A 23,603-nucleotide genomic window follows, 5' to 3' on the forward strand; every position below is an offset into this window, starting at 1 on the left:
AAAATGGGAATGAATGCGGATGAGAGAGGGGAGGCAGCAAGGGCAACAGAAAAATTGTTAGTGGTTACAGATTTCAGGTTACGGTAAGAAATGGTAGTTTTAGTTTTTGGTTTCACAATAAGTTTATGATCAGAGATGTCCATTTTATGACCCTGAGCACCAATATTGTCAATACCAACAGTGCAAAGCAAATCAAGAGTATGAGAATGTGAATGCGTGGGAAAATCAATATGCTGTGATATATCAAAATAATTCAAAGCAGTATTACAATCAGAATCAACATGTCACCTAGCATTATGATTCTGTCATGCTGGGCACAGGCGAGAGTTAGAAGTTCAGTCAACTCTAGAGGAAACTTGCGTTACGTTTAGGGGGTCTATAAATCAACAGAATCAGAAGTGGAGCAGGACCAGCAAGTTTAAATGATAGACATTCAAAACTTGAAACATCAAGAACATCATATTTGGTCATTTCATAATTGTTCTTAAATACCACAGCCAAACCACCACCTCTGCCAGTGAGACAAGGTTTTGTCAGATAACTATATCCAGGAGGGGTTCATAGATTAAGTTCAACGAAGTCATCAGGCGTTTGCCAGGTTTCAGTTAAAAATACTGAAAAATAAAATCCAGATTTCTCTCAATTATATGTCACTCAGAAGTGTACCCTTGCCATTCAAGGAACGAGTGTTCAAAAGGGCACAGTGGTGTCTGCGGGGCACATGGGTTGCACACCTTGGCGAATGAGAAATATCTCTGGTTAAGGGTATGAGAGTACGTACGTGGTGGAGAGTCACATCATTACTATGATAACGCATAGATCTGTGCGACCAGATCACAGGTATTGAAGAAAGAGAGTTGCAGTCATAAATCTACCAACGTTTTGCAGACCGATGGATGTAGCGTGGACGACGAGTAATTCAGAGGGTTTTACACCATTCATATGTACATATATCCAGATGGGAGGGGCAGTTAAGGTTATGCAGCTGCGATGAGGTATAACAAAAGTCCATGCTATCAATGCTATTAATGTGAACCAACACAAGGCCGTCTACAACTAGAGCCAGCTGTCTCAGAGCCAAAAAGTTATTAATAGTGAAAGACATCTCCTTGCACAGTTTAAGACAGCACTCATAAAAAATTGTACAGCCACACCAGACAAAACCACGTTAGCCAGGCCCAGTTAGATATGATCCACAAAACCGTACAAGACACAACTCGCTAAACAATTGGAAACTTATTTATCGGAGGCATCGAGCGGTACGGGACCTACGGATATATAGATAGGTAAGGGCAGAGGGCTCGTGGAAAATTTTTTTTTTCTTCTTTTTTAGAACTTTTTTTAGTTTCAGTCACTTTAGCTTTCAACAATATTGGTGATAAAAGGAAAGATCCTCAAAATCTTTAAAGCTGGCAAATTTATTTATTAAGTTACATGTTTAGATGTACAGACAGTAGAATGGAACAACATACTGTATAGAAAACTTAGTTGTAACAAATAATGCACTGCTGTGTAGAAGATGCTGTAGAAACCTTTCTTGTAGTATGAGGTTTGTGCGGGAGCGGCAGGTTAAAGCCTCTCTCCTCAATCAACAGTTACCTTTCCTTCTTATACCCTGAACAAAGCATTGTGAAACATGAGTGGGATACACATACCAAAACCAGCTGACGGGAAACCAAAAGATGAGGCAAATGAGGGGGAGAAGAACATTAACACATTCCCCTCAATGTATGTTTAAGCAATAGTACCTATATTGTATATAATATCTCTATTAAGTTCACCACCATTCAGTTCAGTTTAAAAGCTGTCAGATGGGACCACACATGGCATAGCTACAAGATAGAAAACACTAGTAGATAAACAGTATGTAGTTGAAAGCATACTGTATGTCATGCAAAGAAAATGTGTCATTGAGACGTAAACGACTCTCATGCTGTGACTGGAGTGTCCCAACAGTCCTCAGTTAGCATATTGAATGAATCCCTTAAACTAGATAGGCAATAGCATCCTGTGATGATGAAGGCCATTTCAGTTCACATTTAGATCACATGCATACTTTTAAACAGATTTCTGAAGTATTAGGGCAGTAAATAGGTCTACCCATATTCACTCAGCCCTACAATTTTAATACACAATCATAGAGACGATAAAATGGGAATGAATATTGAGTGCACAACACAAATCGAAAAGAAAAGCGTGGAAGTAAATCAGTTATTAGTATCAGTACTCTACTGTGTATACCTCTTTCAATGCCCACAAAAGTAGGAATCATCCATATGGTGATGACTCAGATTTTAAAGACGAGATCATCTTGAAACAAATTTAAATGAAATTGTAAGATACTATAGTCTGCCTCGAACCAGATTCCACTCCATAATATGTTTGATCATGCTCATTTCCCAAAATGGCTTAATTATTATAGAGAAGAAGAAAGTCAAATGTGCTTTGTCACTGCTACGCTGCAATAAACATCTTCATTGAGATATTCGATGTCCTCACTTTTTCTTACAAAATGTTGAAATGCTAAATCTAGTGAGCTTCAGCATGTTCTTCAGCATCATGATGTTTTATTCTGGATCACTCCTGTTCTCGCCACTCGTGGCAGTTCTGCCAAAAACAAAAATGCAAAAGTTTAGTTTCTAACAGACATTGATCCAAAATGTATAATACATGTTTCAGATTCTGCAGTAAGACTTATCACATTTAAAAAAAGAAAATAGTGACTGATGTAACTCCAGATTTCCGATCATGCTGGATAACATGGATCATCAGGCTTTGTCAAAGCAACACCAACATACTCATTTTCTTCAATTGTTTTGATGACCAAAACAAACTTAAATTAACTAAGGGTGCAACAGCTAACTGATGAAATTATTCATGAAAATAATCAACAACAAAGCTGATTATATATTAATCAAGTATGTTTGCTGTTTGCAAAAACATCCACCAGTCATGTCAAATTTAAGCAGTGAAAAACATTTCTGTGCACAAAAACATTGAAAATAATCAAGGTCACATCTATAATGTTATCTGTAAATGTTATGAACTCATGTGAGTATTTGGCTTAAATATCTGTCCTGAGAGAGTGAGTGAGTCTCCGTTAAACTTTACAGAATGAGCACCAGCACCTCAGCAGACAAAGCACAATAATATTCCAAGACTTGTAGGTTTGGAATTTTACATGAAACAAAAGTAACCGCACCTTTATTAAAACAGCAACTGTAGCTAATGTGAAAGATTTTTTTTACAGAGAGGTGTTGTAATCTCTTTTCCATCACTAATATGAAACATGCTCTTTCTTCTCTGTAAAAAGTGGGTGTCAGAAACAGAACGTAGTGCAGCACTGCTTTGTATTCATCTGTTTCTTCTGTCACATTAACAGGGCAAAGTATAGAAGCCCATTTCCACCACAGTAAAACATATAAATATGTAAGTAATTATGAAGCGAAAGAGAAACTCTCTAATAATTATGACTTAATATCTCATAATAATAAGATACTTTCTCATAATAATAAGATACTTTAGCCTGTATAATAGTACTGAGACTGCTCTCATTAGTTACAAATGACCTGCTCTTATCTGATCGTGGCTGTATCTCTCTATTAGTGCTACTGGATCTGAGCACTGCGTTCGACACTATCGACCACAACATTCTTTTGAAAAGACTAGAAAATTATATTGGCATTAGAGGAAGTGCATTGGCATGGTTCAAATTGTACTTATCTGATCGCCATCAGTTCATGGCAGTGAATGAAGAAGTATCATATCGATCACAAGTGCAGTATGGAGTACCCCAAGGCTCATTATTAGGACCATTACTTTTCACTCTTTACATGTTACCCATGGGAGATATCATCAGGAGACATGGTGTATTTATTTGCGACCCCATGAAACATACCAATTTGGAAAACTAACGGAGTGCACAGTTGATATAAAAAACTGGATGACTAATAATTTCTTACTGCTAAATTCTGAAACAAACAAACAAAACAAAAACAGAGGTGTTAATTATCAGACCAAAAACCTCAGCATGTAATAACCTAGAACACTTGATGGCTGCTCTGTAAATTCTTCATTATCAGTTAGGAACCTAGGTGTGCTATTTGATAGCAATTTTTCCTTTGAAAAACATGTTTCTTGCATTTGTAAAACCATGTTTTTCCATCTTAAAAATATATCTAAATTAGGACCTATGCTCTCAATGTCAAATGCAGAAACGTTAATCCATGCATTCATGACCTCAAGGTTAGACTATTGTAATGCTTTATTGGGTGGCTGCTCTGCGCAGTTAATAAACAAACTCCACCTGGTTCAAAATGCAGCAGCTAGAGTTCTTACTAGAACCAGGAAGTATGACCATATTAGCCCGGTTCTGTCAACACTGGCTCCTCATTAGACATCGTATACAGCTTAAAATCTTGCTACTTACTTATAAAGCCCTGAATGGTTTAGCTCCTCAGTACCTGAGTGAGCTCTTATTGCATTATAGTCCTTCATGTACACTACGGCTCAAAATCAACTGCAGGCGGAAGATCCCTTTCCTATTTAGTGCCCAAACGCTGGAACAATCTACATAACACTGTTCGGGAGGAAGACACAGATTAAAGACCCATCTCTTTAGCCTGGCTTACACATAATACACTATCACATTTCTATAATTCAAATCCGTTAAAGGATTGTTAGGCTGCATTAATTAGGTCCGCCGGAACTGGGAACACTTCCCATAACACCCGATGTACTTGTTACATCGTTAGAAGAATGGCATCTACACTAATATTAGTCTGTTTCATTGTTATTCCAAGGTCACCGTAGCCACCAGATCCAGTCCGTATCCAGATCAGATGGTGGATCAGCACCTCTACAGTGCTGAAATGTCAGCGGAGACTAGGACAACTAGATCTCCAGTAAAGATCTCATCTCCTAGATGGCCATTGGGACAAGACCACGGAAACCAGATGAGTCCTCTGCACAATGTGACTCTGCTGCAGCCTAGATTTAAACTGCTGGTTTCATCTGGCCAGAGGAGAAAGACACACTATTCTGACACTCTATTTATCTATTTAATACTGTAAAGATGCTTTGACACAATTTGCATTGTAAAAAGCGTTATATAAATAATGGTGACTTGACTACTTTCCAAGCAACCAACAAAATGTCATGTCACCAATCATGGCTGTTAGGAAAATAACTTACACAGAAGAGACTTTATTGCTCAGCACATAGAGATGAACTGCTTACCATGATTATTGTGAGTGAATAAAGCAGGTAACAGAGCGAAACACGGTGGTCTGGTTTCTTTACTGCATGGATCTTCATGTGTAGCTTCAGGCGACTTTTAGAAGTGAAACTCCTTGAGCACTGATCACACGTGTGTGGCTTCTCTCTACTGTGGATCTGCTCATGTCTCTTCAGATTTGGTGACAAACTGAATCTCTTGCCGCAGTGTAAACACTTGTAAGGTTTCTTTCCAGTGTGGATCTGCTCATGTGATTTCAGACCTGATGACGTACTGAATCTCTCGTCGCATTGTGAACACTTGTAAGGTTTCTCTCCAGTGTGGATCCGCTCATGTGATTTCAGACTTGATGACTGATTGAATCTCTTGTTGCAGTGTGAACATTTGTAAGGTTTCTTTCCAGTGTGGATCCGTTTTATCACATTGATCACGTGCGTACTGCTTTTCTCCGGTGTGGATTCTCATGTGAACATCAAGATTGTTTTTTAATGAGAAACTCTTTCCACATTGATCACATGCGTGTGGCTTTTCTCCCGTGTGGACCCTCATGTGGACTCTAAGATGATGTTTGTATGTGAAGCTCTTTCCGCACTGATCACACGTGTGTGGTTTCTCTCCAGTGTGGATCGTCTCATGTGTTTTCAGATTTGATGACTGACTGAATCTCTTGTCACAGTGTGAACACTTGTAAGGTTTCTCTCCAGTGTGAATTCTCTCATGTGTTTTCAGACCTGATAAATGACTGAATCTCTTGTCACAGTGTGAACACTTGCATGGTTTTTCTCCAGTGTGGATCCTCATGTGAATCTCAAGAATTTGTTTGTATGGGAAACACTTTCCACACTGAGGGCAGGTGAAAGAATTCTCAGCTCTCCTTTCCTTTAAAAATTTATTTTTACTTTTCGAGCGACTCAGAGGTTTTTCTTCAGGTTTGACATGTTTCTCCTCCACTTCACTCAGTTCTTCATTCTCCTCATTCTCTTCCATCGGGTCTGAAATGAAGGGGAAAAAAGTTAATTTTTTTTAGTAAACCCAAATCAAAGCCAGGAATATGGATTGAAAGACATAAAAGTGAGCCCAGATGTAATAGCAGAAAATAGACAACTGTTACAAAATATTGCAATTATTTTGATGCATTTTTATAAATTAATTATATGTCCCTGAAACTTTGCATGAATGAGGTACACATAACCTGATTTTACCAAGTGTGACATGTTCCTGGATCAACATCATTGTTGACCCTGGAACAACATTGTGATTAACCAATAAGATTTGAATAACCAGTTTACAGTTTTTGTGAAGTTTAGGCTTACAATCAGTGTTTGGTGCTTGTACATTCCACTATCATTTCCTCTGATATTAGGGATTACTCATGGTTAAGGTTAGGTTTCGGTGTAGGGATATTTTCGGATTAAAATGTTGTTCCAGGGTCAACAAAATACGTTGACCTAGGAACACATCTTACTCAGCAAAATCAGGACGTGCAATGAGGTATATTGATCTTCCAGTTAGTCTTTTTAAAACATTATATGCTCATGTAGTGTAGTGTTTCTGTAGTGAGAACTATTAAATATATTCGATTAAAATTATCTAATGTTAACAAAAAACAAACAAAAATGCTACAATTTTGACAACTTTTAGATTAATATTAAGGGTCAGTCCATTTCATTCATTCATTCCACTGACTACCATTCATCTGCATATGAATGTGGGAGACTGAAAACATAAGCTCATGTGAATTTCACTGCATTCCAAATGCAACAATTTTTAAATCAAGTTTTTAAATTAAGAATTTTAGCATTAGCTGTGTCCTACAGAATTCGCTCAACAATTTTCCTCATTTTAATAAATAGGGCATTTCTTAAAATTTTGACGTCATTTGGGCTCTTTTCTAGTCAAGTCAAGTCACCATTATTTATATAGTGCTTTTTACAATGCAAATCGTGTCAAAGCAGCTTTACAGTATTATTCTACAGCATGGGAGGACAAGAAAATAATCTCAGTCCATTTTTACACAAACTGTACAGACTGCATTCATCAAGCCTGTTTCCAAAGTTACTGTAAGAAAAATAATCTCTATAACTATGATTAAATCCTATTTTTAAGTCCTGATTTATTATAAATACAACTTTATCAGTAACTATGAATAAGCTTTTGCTTAATTTATGCTTAAAACCCTGTCACCCATTCTGGAAAGTTCATTTACTTTTTGGTGTTAAACACGAAATGTTGTAAACTATATTGAGAAATGTCCCAAATTTTGGTAACATTGTTGCAAAAACATAACTACAGCATAAATATAAAATAAAAGAGCTAAAATAACATTTAGATTGATTTGAAGTTGGCAATCAAAATGAAAGCTATTTGTTGAAAACCAAAACACGAAGAAAATTTGTATCCATTTCATAGTTTAACTGTTTATCTAAATATGATGAACTGCTTGAAGCTTTATAACATTAATGTCCTTCAGCATCATGAATGAATGAAGAATCAAGAATAAACACCAACCTCTCTGTTCTTCCGTTTGTTTCATCCTGCAGGGTTCTGGATCAATCTGTTCTCACGGTTCTCTTTAATAAACTCAGTCTTTGCAGATTTCACTTCTTCCTGATGGTTTGACTCTCATCTGCACTTGTAAACTGATGGGAAAACTCCAGCATTTATTGGTGCATTACTGTGGGCGGAGCTTCACTGATGATGTGTTTGCTGTGGGCGGAGCTTCACGCACTATGAATTACAGGGGGCGGAGCTTCATTGAATGAACTGCAGTTTGGTTGGAGGAGCTGATCTGCCTAAATCAATACCAGTTACTGTTTGTTACTATTGCAGTTTGTTTTTATAGGATCAAATACAAGACTTTTTAGTGTTTGCATCAAATTAAATTTACAAAAGTGATTTTACATACATAGAAATCATACTATACAAGTAAAGTGCCTATTTAAATGCTTCAAATAACTTATAAAATGTCCAAATATGGGTGATATAATACTCCTTTAACATTCAGTGTAACATGTTTTTATGTCAATGAAAAAACATACTTATTGAAATATATCAAAGAATAAGTGATCAGACTAAATTTGATTCTATTTGAAATTATTTCAATCTTCTTGCTGCTAAATCACTGTAAAAAAATAAAATAAAAATAAGTTGAGCCAACTTAAAATTTGAAGGCAACCAGCTTCAGCAGATTTTTGAGTTTGCTCAACTTATTTTTTGGGAGATTCTCAAATTTTTGTTGTATAAACTTAAAATGACAAGTTGAGAAAACTCAATAATCTGCTGAAGCTGGTTGACTGAGAAATAAACAGATTCTCCAATGAAATGAGCTTTAAGTGTCAATTTACAGGAGATCTGTAGGCATCAGCATAATAAATGAGGTGAAAACAGCAACTATTGACTTGAAATAAAGAGTCTTTTCAAAAGCTCTGTTAATATTGATGAGCCTCAGACTATCAACACTCATTAAGGACCAGGACCATTAGCGTCTCGTTTGCATCTCAAAGATAATACTGCTATTCTCACAATACGACCAGGGATGGGCAGCATTTCAGATACATGTATTTAAAATAATTATTTGAAATACAAATGCAATTTTGTATTTTAAAGCCTTTGGGAAAAATCAAATGTCATTTGTATTTAAATACATTTCAATTTCCAAATTAATGAACTTTATTTAGAGTAAGCCAAAGGAGCATTCATAAGATCCAGAGCCAAATGGCCAGAAGAAGGTGAAAGGAACTCTAGCTATTTCTTTGCGCTTGAAAAAAGAAATGGAAAGGAAAAAAAATATCTTTCAGCTCTTAATATTGATGGAGCAGTTTGTAAATATCCAGTTCAGATATCTAAATTCATTACAAAATTTTATAGCAACATTTACTCTTCTAAATTTGATACTAATAGTTGTGAAAGCTTTCTTGATAAAATACAGTGTTGTATTCTTACTATTGAGAAGGATTTGAAATCATATTGTGAGTCTGAGTTAAAATGTGAAGAAGTATGGAAGGCACTCCAGTCGATGAAAAAAGGAAAATCTTCAGGCATTGATAGCCTTTCTGTTGAATCACTTTTGGGATACTATTAAAAGGCACCCATACGCTCTTAACTTAAAGGGCCGTCATATTTTGAATAATAGGCTATAAGATTAGTTTTGGATTTGCTTGATTATGCTGATTCTGTGCACACAAATAGTCTTATTCTTTTCCTCGATTTTGCCTTTGACATGATTGAGCACCAGTTTCTTAAAATCTCTTAAGTTGTTTGGTTTTGGGGACTCCTTTGCTGACACCATTGCTATGATTTATAAAGGAATTTTAGTTCTGTTGTTATTCATTTTAATACCTCTAATAGATTTGATATACTGTGTGGTGTTAGGCAGGACTGCCCAATTTCTCCTTTTTTTTTAGATTTTTCTGACACAATAAATATTTTTTAAATGAATTGGCTTAAAAGATGTCTAGCTAACCCTGAGTCCATTTGGTATTTTATCCCCAACTATATTTTTGATCAAAGACGGTGTTTCTCGCACCTAGAAACACCATCTTTGCATCGTTGTTGTGTTTAGGGCATAATCGTGAAGGTCGTGACTCGTTTACATTATTCTTTATTCATTATTCTGCCTCCAGCAGCGCGGGGTGTTGCAATGTTCGAAAACAGCATACCGTCGCTCAACCTTTTCAAACTTCTCTTTGCCCCCAAACAAAGAACAAAAAACGAACGAAGAACGAAAACGAACTTCGTTTGAACTATATCGGGGCCTTAAGAGCCAAAACAAACTCCCCCAGAAAGTTCGCTTTGGTGAGCTGTTTCGAAGCGCCAAAACGTCCTGAGCTCAATTTTGAGTGTCATGGCAAAGGCTGTGAATACTTATGTACATGTGGTTCATATTTGAAATTTTTAATTGTTAATAAATTTGCAAAGATTTGAAACGAACTTCTTTCATGTTGTCATTATGGGGTATTGTTTGTAGAATTTTGAGGAAAATAATTAATTAAATCCATTTTGGAATAAGGCTGGAACATAACAAAATGTGGAAAAAGTGAAGTGCTGTGAATACTCTCCGGATGCACTGTATAATATATCTGAAGAAGACTGAAATAAACTGAAGGTACTGTGATGTGAAATAAATGTCATGTGACTTAATTTACATTTAATAACACTCTCTGTCCAAACTGATTTACCAGATACAAATGGAGTGTAGAAAGGAAGAAAAAAACACATACAAAAAACAAAAAACACAGATGAGCAAAAACCAACAGAACTGAGAAAAATGGAGGCCGGATATGAAACAGAAACCAAGAGAAAAACAGACAGAGACTTGTTAGATGTGACAGTTTGAAGAAATTAAAGCCAGACTGTAAAACTTTAAACCTTTATTATGCTTTAGTTTTGCTAGATTCACTTAGAAAGATTCATCAGATTGACTTCAGACTTTCTGCACTTACTGTTGAAGCTTTTCGCAGCTCTGTGATTGTGTAATTGACAGGATAAATTAAGAATCATATCCCATAAATCACGTATGCGTTCTTCTAGTGTGACGGGCCTGTAAACCTTCATTCTGATGTCAATAGTGAGGTGACATTCTCGTCAAACCCTTCATCACTGACGTCCATCAGCAGCCGCTGAAGACCTAAACATCATCATCATCATCAGACTATGGTTTGTTCTCCTCTTTTTATTTACCAAGGGCGCTTTGCAATATTGTTATTTGTGTGGTTTATCTGCCACCCTTCGGCAAATTTGTTGGCTGACTACTAGCAAACTTAAAACAACACTTTGCTGGATCCTTGTGTATCTAATCTGTATGATTTGGCATGAAGTTCTTTCTTCGTGTTTACTTCATATAAGATATTTGATCATGGTAAGGAACAGAAGGGGTTTGAAATTTAGGTGAGTTTATTTTTAATTAAATAAACAACAATGTATATTTATACTTAAAAAAGGATGCCTATAATATTTTTCTCACACAGTATAAGTGTTTTTTATACATGTCAAATATTGCTGATTTTATCATTTCTGAAGGGAGTTATATCTCTTGGAAGGGGATTATTATTTGAGACTCTCTCTCTCTCTCACACACCCCCACATGCACACGCACACACACACACACACACACACACACACAATGAAACTTTTAAGATCAAGTGACAAGTACATCAAGAAGCCGCATACACTGTAAAAAGTGATAAGTTAATTAAACTTTAAAAAATTGAGGAAACCCGTTGCCTTAAAATATTTAAGTAAATGATAATTAAAAAAATAAGTTAATTGAATTATCAAGTTCACTTAACTTTTTAAAAATTATTATGTACTTAATTTTAAGGCAACGGGTTTTCTAAATTTTTTTAAGTTACGTTAACTTTCACTTTTTACAGTGATATGCGAGTAATTCACATTCACTTCCTCTGCTGCTCTGTCTCTTCAACATTGTTTACTGTTTTGTTTATTAACATATTTTCATAAATGCATTAAAATATTACAGGAAAAACCCAAATGTGACCTGAACAAAAGCAAAATTCAATTCGGTTTTAATACAAAGTTCAAGCTACTTACACTGAAGACATTAGCTGTTCATTTACTTATTTTTATAGTTTAGTTTCATATGTAAATTCACTATATCAATAAAACCTGTGTCCCTCATTCCGGAAAAAAAAAAAAAAAACTGTTTATATTATAGTACAGTACAATATTTAAAGTAATATACTGTAAAATGGATCCTCACAAAATAAGTCATAAAGTCATTCAGCTGGAGCTGTCTGAGCTCAACAAAGATATAATTGTAAAGTTATAAATTTGTTAATCTTGCACAATTCCGTAGAACTATTTCTTATTACCATGCAAACATTAAATAGTTTTCTGGAGTTTTCATTTCTTTTTAATTTGCCATCATTTACATTTATCATTTTCATTTAAATTGCCATCATTGATGTTGTAGTACTCAGTGTTGTTTGACACAGAAAAGACATCTGAAGAACTTCTTGTACTGCTGCCTGACCTGGAAAAGAATGAGACGAGAGGAGCTGAGTGACTTCATGAGAGCAATTTAACCTCTGAAACTCGTGAACCAGGATGGAGTTTGTTTATCATAAACCGGTCAGAAAAAGTGGCTTTGAGAGACAACATTTGCACTTTCAGAAATAAATATTAATGCTATACTTTTCTTCCACATACTGTCTCTGGAGACACTGAATACAAAATAAAGAAAAAGATTTTAAACTCTGTTGGCTTTAGAAACATGAGCCTTTTGAAGTAGTTTTAAAAGCTTGGAGATCAAATGCATTGTGAAAACATCCAGATTACACATGTAAATTGAGTAAATGTCTGACCTCATCATTGAGGACACAATAGATGAGGAAGATGAAGGTTCCCTGCTGGGAATTCAAGATCAGGAAGAGGATCTCCAGCACTTTACTGCCTTTTGTGAAGAAACCCAGAATCCAGGAGCAACCAAGAACAACAAACTGAGCCAGTGTTTTAAACACTATAATCCTGCAAAGAAACATGTAAAGAGAGACAGTTAATGTGTATTTACTGATTATATATATGGTTTTCTATAGAACAATTAAATAGTAATGTTACTTGGTTTGTTTCATCTGTGAAACTTCAGCATTAAGATTTGTGAGTTTTGAGCTCAGAGTGATGATGATCTTGACGAAGAGAATCGTGTTTGACTGCAAAGTAATTAATTAAATGATTAATCACCTTGTTCCCTTTTTGAATGGACTTTCCCATTGCGTTGAACGATTATGGGGTAAACTATTGTGTTCTCTGAATACTGAAGCCTGATTGGTTCCCGTTCATGTAGCTGCATGAACAAATGGTGCTTCAGCCCACCAAAAGGGGTGGAGCTGACTGCTATAACAGGCTTTGAGCTCCATTTTTTTCAGAACCATTTTGCTGAACTCAGAAGAAGAAGCCAGAACCAACTAGCAAGAAAGATCACCTCTGACCAGCACTTTCCCTGCAGCTGTTCACCAATTTAAAAAGTGCAAATTTTCTGAGCAAATTTCTTGCGATGTTGTTGTAAATATCATGCCGCAAGTGTAGCTCAGATGGGTACGGTGAGCATGTCGCTTGCCTAGGCAACGCTCACACTCACTGGGACAGACTGCTCTTATTGCAAGAGCATGAGTCTCGACCGGCTTCGCTTGTATATTACCTTCTTTAAGGAGGACGATGGTCCTCCCTCATCTGCTCTCCTATTTCTTTACTCCCAGGAGCCTTGGAGGAAGAAACAGCGGGGCAACGGAGCTGAATTATCACGAGTCATCTCACGCCAGCACAGGTCCTGCATGCTTCACTCAAAAACTACAAAACTCCTCCATGGCTCCCAGAATGCATTGTGGCATGAAGCATGCCACCATTGTTGAGATTTATACACTGATTCTTGATATATGTGTGCCTAAGCATTCATGCTCAAAGTCTATGTGGCAGCCTTAGCAGTGAATCACGCTTTCAGGCTGGCCAGTCATTTGGCAAAAATGACCTTGTAATTAATTTCCTGAGGGGGGCTCAGAGGCTGAATCCTCCTCATCCTCATACTGTGCTTCTCCATAGATTCTATCGCACTGCAAGACCCTCCCTTTGAGCCACTCCTGTCGGCTGACTTACGGCCTCTGTCGCTTAAGTCTGCTCTCCTTCTGACTTTAACATCGGTCAAGCGAGTGGGCAATTTACAAGCACTGTCAAGTGTCAAGACTGTCGAGCACTGTAGAGTCGTCTGTGCCTAAGGTGCTCTTCATTCTGTTCAAAGCACAGATCATTACCATTCTGGCTCTTCCTAATTCAAAGGACGAGCAGAGTCCAAATTCACACTGCCCGCTTTGGACTCTTATAATGTATGTAGAGCACAATAGCCACTTCTGGCTTTTAGAGTAGCTCTTTGTTTGCTTTGGATGCTGCTCTAAAGGGATGCCAGTAATCTTGCTGGATGGTTGATGCTATAGCCCTGGCTTATGCCTCAGTGGGCTTAGTGTCCAATTGGAGTGAGAACCCTTTCCACCAGAGGAGTGGCCTCCTCCTTGGCTTGGTCCAGCGGAATTTCTATTGGTGACATTTGTGCAGCTACCGGCTAGTCTTCGCTGTCTACCTTCGCCAGATTTTATAACTTGGATGTCCCTGTCCTTCAGGCATGTCTGCATAATTTACCTTATTCCCTTTAATAAATGGAGAAGGTCTTATGTTAGACCTCAGCCTGGTGGCTTGGGTCTCATAATTGGCTCATGCCTCTGGGGCTGGGCTCATAGAGCGGCTTCATTGTTCACTTGGTTATAGTGTGGGGCTGTTGGATTTGTTCCTCATAAGCATTCAACGCAACAGGAGAGACCGTTCAAAAGGGAATGCTCCAGTTACTAATGTAACCTCAGTTCCCTGAGATACGGGAACAAGTGTTGTGTAAGCTGTTGTCAAGTCAAGGCAAGTCACCTTTATTTGTATAGCGCTTTTAACAATACAGATTGTGTCAAAGTAGCTTCACAGTATTAAACAGGAAAATGTGTCAGTAATGCAAAAGGACACTATTAAACACTCAATTTTCAGTTAAAGGCAGTTCATCAATGAATTCAGTGATATCATTTTCTAGCCATTGTTCATTTTAAATAGTATCTGTGCAATCAAGTCAATGCACAGATGTGTTAGATGTGCAGATGGGCTGCATGCAAGATGTTGACTGTCGCTATCAGTCGAAAGATTCTGACAAAATGGCACTCACATCCGACTTATATAGCATTTGTTCGTGCAGCTACACAAACATAAACAAATCAGGCTTCAGTATTCAGAGTAAACAGGAGTTTACCCTGTAAGCGTTCAATACAATGCTTGTTCACTTATCTCAGGGAACCGAGTTTATGTTAGTAACCAGATCATTAAATAAAAGTCAAGAGAAATAAGAAAAGTGTTTACCACTAGTATGACACAAACAGGACCCAGAAAACTCCAGATGAAGCCTTTCTCTATTTTAATCCAGCAGCTATTTAAAGAAAAAACAATAACATAACTCAATGAGATATTAACATTTACATTTAGTCAATTAGCAGACACTTTTATCCAAAGCGACAAATGAGGATAATAGAAGCAATCATAACCAACAAAAGAAGCAAGAAAAGAACACGCCTCGGTTAGCCTAACGCAGTACGCATAGCAAGGTTTTTTGTTTTTTATGAAAGAAAACAAATAGAATAGAAAAAAAGAAAGCTAGTGTTAAAGGAACACTCCACTTTTTTGGAAATAGGCTCATTCTCCAACTCCCCCAGAGTTAATAAGTTGAGTTTTACCGTTTTTGAATCCATTCAGCCGATCTCCGGGTCTGGCGATAGCACTTTTAGCATAGCTTAGCATAGATCATTGAATCCGATTAGACCAGTAGCATCGCGTTCAAAAATGACCAAAGAGTTTCGACAGTTTTCCTATTTAAAACTTGACTCTTCTGTAGTTATATTGTGTACTAAGACCGGCGGAAAATGAAAAGTTGCGATTTTCTAGGCTAGTTACCTAGCTAACTAGTTACCTAGCTGGGGACTACTTTCAGGCGCTGCGTAATATCACTGCACCTGCTGCGGCCATGTTACGGCAGCAAAGTTCCTTGATTATTACGCCGGAATGAGAGTATAGTTCCTAGTCAAATCGCACTAGAAAATCGCAACTTTTCATTTTCCGCCGGTCTTAGTACACGATATAACTACAGAAGAGTCAAGTTTTAAATAGGAAAACTAGAAACTCTTTGGTCATTTTTGAACGCGATGCTACTGGTCTAATCGGATTCAATGATCTATGCTGTTATGCTAAAGTGCTATCGCCAGATCCGAGATCAGCTGAATGGATTCAAAACGGTAAACTCAACTTATTAACTCTGGGGGAGTTGGAGAATGAGCCTATTTCCAAAAAAAGTGGAGTCTTCCTTTAAGAGGGTCAGATAGATACAAAGAAGACTAATAGATACAAAGAAGATAGATAAAATGGAATTAGAATTAGGTAATATTTCAGGTGCTTTGACTGGTGAAAAATTACAGATTTTAATCTTGTGCATGACGCTGATACAGCCTACCCTGTTGAAAAAACCAGGATATGCTGGTTAGGTATGTTTTGAAGCATGGCTGTTGATTTGAGCTGGTTTAAGCTGGTTATGAGCTGGTTTAAGATGGTTCTTAGCCGGTCATGTGCTTGTCCTAAGATGGTCCTAAGCAACTAGCTCATGTTCAGGACCAGCACATGACCAGCTAAACACCAGCTTAAACCTGCAGCCATGCTTCAAAACATACCTAACCAGCATATGCTGTTTTTTTTTTCAACGGGGCATGTCAGGAATGTGACAAAATCCCAGAGCTGCTTTATTTCCTTCTAATCAAATTAACTTAAAAACAACAACTCACTGTTCACTGCCATAGCCTTCCGGAACCAGACCAACAGACACACACACCACAACCAGAGCAACTGCATATCCAATCACACACAGGAATCCACTGCTAAGCACCTCCCTCTTTTTGGAGCTGATCTGTGATAGGTTCTTCACACAGATGAAGAGCATCACAGATTCGATGAACATCCACACAAAGCCGGAGAGGAAGAGGAAGTGCAGAAGGCCTGAGATTACGGCACACAACACCTGGAGACCATGAGAGACGGTTATGATGATTCTCAGTGAGGCTGTGCTGAGCTGTAGGGCTCCTTCATTGTTCTCACCTGCTGAGGCCGTATGAGGCTTAGGAACCTCTGTGTGAGCAGGAACAGAAGGTGAGCCAACAGAAGACTGATGCAGATGTTGATTCGAGCCACATTATTCACTCCAGAACTCCACTGACAAAGGTGAAAGGTCAACAGGGCCAAACTGAAGAACACCAGCCCCATGATCACACACACCAAATTCAACAGATCCAACTGAGAGTCGCTCTGAGAAAACATGTCAGAATACATGTTGTATGTGCTGTTCTTCAGTGTTCACTAGAAATGTTCTTGTACCTCTGCTGGGTGGCTGGTTTGCATGATGAGAGCAAATGTTGAAAGGTGAATACAGGAACACACAGTGTAGCTGCTGTTGGTCTTTAAAACAGAACAGCCATCTACAATCCACTCGCTGATATTCCAGTACACACAGGACAGAGAACCGCTGGGAACAAACTCCTGCAAAAAGAAGAAGGAACATTTTCAAAACTTTGCATCTTTTTTTTTTCTTTTTTTTAATCTTTACACACAAATCCAAGAATTGCACACAAAATGCAAAATGCCTCACATCTCCTGCAAAATTAAGCACTGCATTCAGAATATCAAAAAAACACATCTCAAAAGCAAACATTGTGTGTTGTGTTTTGCAAAAAGTGTCAAAGGCCGAGAATTAGTGAATGGTTTTACAAATTTGGTGTGTGCTTCTGCTGTTTGAGTGTCAGCTTTCAGAAATTGTGTGACAAGTAAGGCTTTTGTGTGTAAGCAGTTAAACTAATATATTATCATATTAAAACACTGAATATCAGAAGTTTTCAGGTGTTCGTCAGTGCTCAGGTTGGACAAAAACACATTTTAGTCTCTCACTCTGATGTGTTTGAAGGTGAAGTTGACTGGTTTTGTGAGGTTAGTGTTGGTGGTTTTGGGAAGAGTAGCTGAGATCACTGTGGACATCATGGTTTTAACCGTGTTATTTGATGTTTTGAAGAAGTCTGGCTTCAGTAGATTCTCCATCGTGTTGTAGCTCATGAAAGCCACAGCAGCTGACCCTGTGTGACAGAAACAGAAGCTTACGTGTAATACTATATAAAAACAAAAACAACACTCAAAAAAGTAAATAAATGTGATTTTGTGGTGATGATACAGCATCTCTATGATTTTTTTAATTTTTTTTTATCACACAAATAAACATTTGACATACTTTCATTGTTGTTCTTGGCGATCCCAATGAGATCGATGGCCACAGAAGAATTTGTTGTGTCAAGTCGAGGGATTTTCTCAAAGGCAACCTGTGGTCCAACCATGAAGACTCGTCCCTCTGATTAAATACAAGCAAGCAGTTATTGTCACACCCCTGGACTGTTTTTGTTGTGTTTTTGCTCCCCATGTGTTCTGTGACCCAGTTTTTCTCCTGTCTGATTGTTAATTTGATTCCTTACTTCCTTGATTGTCCTGTCTTTAAAAGCCCCAGTCCTTTCAGTTAGTGTTTGTTGGTCTTCGAATGTCTACCCTGCCTGTGATCTGTTTTACCTTTTGGATTAAAATCTCTAGTTTTGTGAAATTCCTCGTCTCCTCGTTCCTGGTTCCCGTGCTTCCAGTGAAGTGTGACAGTTATGTTCTTCAGTAATCTATATTTATCTTTCTTTTTCGTTATGAAAGTCCAATTCATTCATTCAATTACAGTGTTGGGCACTAACTAGTTACTAGTAATTTAGTTACTGTAATAATATTACTTTTTGCAGTAACTAGTAGTGTAACTAATTACTAATAAGATTTCAGTAATAATATTACAGTTACTTTCCATAAAACAGCTTAGTTACTTAGTTACTTTTGATGCCTCGACCCCGCTGATTTAAAATCTAACAATCAAATAATTCCTAGATTTATTTTCATAATTTTCATGACTCGCACATACATGTGATGTCCCCAGTGCAGCAGGCAAGCTTGGAATATGGAAAACTTACATTCAGCAGATAGAAATATTGCATTATATTGATTTTGTCAGGAAAAAAGATCTGTTGTGTAAGTTGTGGCTTTACTTTACTCTGGCATTACATCCCTCTGATCAACATGTGCTACATTATATTAAAATAATTACAAATATTTTTGGAAAATTAAACAGTTTCTTACAAACTCATGTCATTTGATAAAATACATAACAATATTTAATCACATATGGGTAACGGAAAAATTACTTCAAGCTACACATGACAATTAATGAGATGAATACAACACTTGTACTTGAATGCCACTATCAATCACTATTGAGTGTTTGTAATAACTTCTGACTGCGATCCAATGTGGATTTTGGTCAAATGATGAGGCAGAAATATGTTGTTAGTAACATTCTAGAAGAATTTTATCTGGAAGATACACAGTTACAACTTCTGTGGGGCGTGAAGGAAAAGTAATGTAACTAGTAGTGTAACTAATTACTGTTGCCAGAAAGTAATAAGTAAAGTAACAATATTACTTTTGAAAGGAGTAACTAGCCCAACACTGTTCAATTAGCACACAAGACAAATAAATTGACCATTCACTCTTGTTGGGATTTCATCTCTGATGTAGTTTAAACCTTTCAGGTCTAAATGTAAATGTAAGCACAATTAACTATTATATCATCTGGAGGTGAAAAGTCAAATCTTACAGTACACTCTTCAGTTCTCAAGCAGTTTTTCTTCCAAAAGCAAATGTCCAAAATGTCTTTAAAATCAAATCCTGTAACTGATAAACAGCACCAACTTTCTGTTTTTATCTTTTGAGTGTTTTGTAAATGTCTTATTGTTGATTTGTTTTTATGCGCAATGCAGTATAACACACTGTTTTCCACAAACTTCTCACTGTAAATGAACCCGTATTTAATTTTTTTTTTTTTCATGGTTTTTCAGGACAAAATCTGTTTGTGTCAATTTGCCGAGATTCAACCAAATGATGGATAAATTTACATAAAAAATACTGACCGTTGACATGAACACAAAAGACACAGGCAGTGTTTCCTACTCTCTTATAAAAGTTCATAACTCTACACAATTCAATAGTTACTGTAGCTCATATGTTGCTGTCTGACCCACTGCTCTCTAGACTTAATAAAGTCACTGACATCATATAGTCATTAGTCATGAATAATAGTTGTGCCTCCACTTACCTACAGCGGCAAGAGTAAAACTGACACTGTCATTTGTGTCTGTCGGCTTCACTAATGTAGAAATGAGTTTCTCGCTCGTTTTTAACACACGGTTTCCATAGGAGGCTAGTTCAGTTGGGTTTGCTGATGATGATGACTCTAAAATCTTTTCTGAAGCATTGAAGGCCACCGTCAAAATGTCTGTCACAGTCTAATTTATTGATTAGAAAAATACAGTTATTGTAGATATAAATTTCAACAGAGTCCATACTGCCATGTCAATCGTTATGTAACTGAGAGATTTTAATATTTTTCTCTTTAAAACTTACATTCAAAGGAAGCACTTGAGCTGTAATATTCTCGATCTGCTCAAGAAGATTTTGCAAACATCCTCCAATGGTCTGACTCTGAAATCATTATTGAGCTTTATACAGTAAATAAAACCGACTCTGTGATTTAACAAAAGATAGCTTGTGCACAAATCAGCTATAAATAGAAATTCATATATTAAATATCTGCCAATGTTTAAATATCTGCCACATCTTACTACACTTCTCTTTGCACTATTATTAATAGAAGCTGTGAGTCCAACACTAAATGTAAGAAACTTACAGTGCATCCTTCCTGCAGTGTTATATTTACACCTGCAATGGCAGAAATAAGAATGAAGACAATAATAAAAAAAAAAAAAAAAGTTTGTGAAATATTTTTAAAAACAAGGGTCAAAAATAAATGATAAATGTACAGAGGAAACATCAGACTATATTACCAGGTGAGCTCGTCTCTGGTGCGACAGTGCTGCTGATGTAAGGAGGAACTGAAAAAATAATGACTGATGAATGCCAGTGAACAAAGACACCAATAATACAAGGAACTTGAGTGAATATAATTACCTGCACAGTATGCAAAATGACAGTTAAATGGCCTAACCAACTCATAGACATAATAATTGCCTGGGCAGGCTTTGACTCTAATTGAATGCCTATGAAAGCAGCAGTTATTGCTCCAGGTAGTGCAGACTTCTATAGAGATGACTCCATCCTGAACTGCTGGGTATCTACCATTAATCCACATTGGGAGATTTGTGCCACAGCTATAGACGTCAACACACGTGTCTGGGATATAAGTGCTCATGTTGTTAACGAAGAGACGATACCAGCCGCTCCAGGCGACATGCTGGTCACAATATATGACAGAAGCATATCGATTACTGACGACTCTCCATGGATTGTCCAGCACTTTGTAGTCGTAGCAAGGGTCAGAGACAGCTGAAATGAAAATAATTACCTCTTTTTATTTAGCATTAATCAGAAATACAGACAGTATTATTAGAACTACTAGAAACAATTCAATTCTAATATACAGATTTTCACATTTACAGTTAAAGCACCACAGTGGTGTTACATACCAGCTCTGATTGGCTCTTGTGTAACAGTTATACAGGCCAAGATGTCTGAGAAAATTATAATGAAGACAAATTAATTAAAAACATTAGAGAGGAAGCATGTGACCAAACATATAAAGCTAAAACAGCAAATAAATACAACCATGGCAAGCTTTTAGTTAAAGGGAAAGTTTCTATATTACTTTAGATTTTTATCCTGATCCGTATCTTCTACTTATTAAAAACGAAAAAGGACTGAAGCTGTCAAGCCTTTTCTGTCTAAAACAACAAAAGAAGCACTACAAAAGTAGCTTATATGACTTATTCCGCATGTTCTTGAAGTCATATAACTAAAAGACTGACATTTTTGAAACTGACTATACAAAAGGCACTTCAACTAAGACAAACATCATTGGTTCTTGCACGTCACATGACCAAACATCACTGATGTCACATGCAGTCAATTCCCTATTATTATAGACCTTCAACTGTTTTAGCTCATTTCAGACCTTCGGAGGAGGGGAAGATTAATGAATTAAATTTCTGTAGTATGACTTCAGATGACATGGAATACAGTCAGGTCCATATATATTTGGGCACAGGCACAATTTTAGTTATTTCAGCTATTGACCGAAACATATTCAAGTTACAGTTATATAATTAATATAATGTATGATGTAAAATGAATATAATGTATAATGAATATAATGGCTTAAAGTGAACACTCTGAACTTTAATTTGAGGGGTTCTCTCATCAAAATTGGAGGAAAGGTTAAGGAATTACAGCTCTTTAATATGTACTCCCCCATTTTTCAAGGGACCATAAATAATTGGGCTATTCTTTCATTATTTCTATATTATGTGTGTGTCATTTGCATTTGGAAGCTGTTGCTGTGAACCCCATCATGCAGTCGAAGGATCTCTCCATACAAGAGAAACAGACAATTGTTAGGCTTCAGAAACAAAACGAATCCATCAGAGAAACAGCAGGAACATTAGGAGCCAAATCAACAGTTTGGAACATTCAGAAAAAAAGAACACACTGGTGAGCTCAGAAACATTAAAAGACCTGGACGTCCACGGAGGACAACAGTGGTGATGATCGGAGAATCCTCTCCATGTAAAGAAAGACTGTTTCACAACATCCAGCCAAGTGAAGAACACTCTCCAGGAGGCAGACGTGTCTACAATCAAGAGAAGACTTCACCAGAGCAAATACACAGGGTTCACCACAAGCTGCAAACAAGGCCAGACCAGAGCACTTCTGGAAAAGCATTCTTAGGACGGCTGGAATTAAGATCAACCTGTACCAGAATGACAGGAAGAAAAAAGTCTGGAGAAGGCTTGGAACAGCTCATGATCTGAAGCATACAACATCATCTGTGAATCATGGAGCAGTGTGATCATAAGCTGCATGGCTTCAGTGGCTCAGGGTTACTGGTGTTTGGTGATGATGAGACGGAGACTGAAGCAGCCGGATCCATCCTAAAGTGTACAGGGATATACTGTCTGCCCAGATTCAGTCAAATGCAGCAAAGTTGATTGGGCGGCGCTTCATAGAACAAATGAACAATGACCGAAAACATACAGCAAAAGCAACCCAAGGAGTTTTTGAAGGTAAAAAAGTGGAATATTCTGCAATGGCCGAGTCAATCTCCTGATCTCAACCCGAGCTGCATTTCATTCACTGAAGACAAAACTAAAGGCAGAAAGAGCCACAAACAAACAACAACTGAAGTCAGCTCCAGTAAAGGCCTGGCCAAGCTTCACAAAGAAGAAACCCAGTCTCTGCTGAGGTCCATGAGTTACAGACTAAAGGCAGCCATTGCCTGCAAAGGATTCTCAACAAAATATTAAAAATTAACATTTTATTTATGATTATTTGTCCAATTACATTTGAGCCCCTGAAAATGGGAGGATTGTGTATTAAATGGTTGTAATTCCAAATCATTTTATGTTATATTTTTGTTCAACTCCTTGAATTAAAGCTTAAAATCTGCACTTCAATTTCATCTTGTTTGTTTTATTTTAATTCTATTCTGGTGGCATACAGAGCCAAAATTATGAAAATTGTGTCAGTGTCCAAATATATATGGTCCTGACTGTATATCACACAAGTCTTATGAAGCTTGGAAGTTTCGGTTTTCAACTACAGTCATTATATAGAAAAGAATGATCAAGATATTCTTCTATGGAAGAAAGACTTCTAC

At 37.1% G+C, this 23,603-nt stretch overlaps 2 protein-coding genes across 2 annotated transcripts in view; both read right to left on the reverse strand.

Moving 5' to 3' along the window:
- Positions 1-2,536: 2,536 nt before the first annotated feature.
- Positions 2,537-23,603, reverse strand: part of LOC131528208 (zinc finger protein 729-like) — a 42,565-nt gene continuing 21,498 nt past the window's right edge. The window contains exons 6-8 of the mRNA XM_058757213.1: positions 5,672-6,100; positions 5,239-5,631; positions 2,537-2,607 (exon numbers count right to left, since the gene is read on the reverse strand). Of these exons, the coding sequence (XP_058613196.1) occupies positions 2,578-2,607; positions 5,239-5,631; positions 5,672-6,100 (852 nt within the window). The 3' untranslated portion in view covers positions 2,537-2,577. The remainder of the gene's footprint in view (positions 2,608-5,238; positions 5,632-5,671; positions 6,101-23,603) is intronic.
- LOC131528210 (adhesion G protein-coupled receptor E3-like) lies at positions 11,718-18,395 on the reverse strand. Its single transcript, XM_058757214.1, has 10 exons — positions 18,325-18,395; positions 18,087-18,203; positions 17,753-17,934; positions 17,186-17,347; positions 16,910-17,116; positions 16,600-16,832; positions 15,134-15,200; positions 12,812-12,903; positions 12,559-12,721; positions 11,718-12,227 (listed from the first exon to the last, which is right to left on the reverse strand). Exons 2-10 carry the CDS (start codon positions 18,187-18,189, stop codon positions 12,171-12,173), a joined length of 1,266 nt encoding a protein of 421 aa, XP_058613197.1. The 5' UTR covers positions 18,190-18,203; positions 18,325-18,395; the 3' UTR covers positions 11,718-12,170.

Source organism: Onychostoma macrolepis, chromosome 21 (genome assembly GCF_012432095.1).
Source record: "Onychostoma macrolepis isolate SWU-2019 chromosome 21, ASM1243209v1, whole genome shotgun sequence".
NCBI lineage: Eukaryota > Metazoa > Chordata > Actinopteri > Cypriniformes > Cyprinidae > Onychostoma > Onychostoma macrolepis.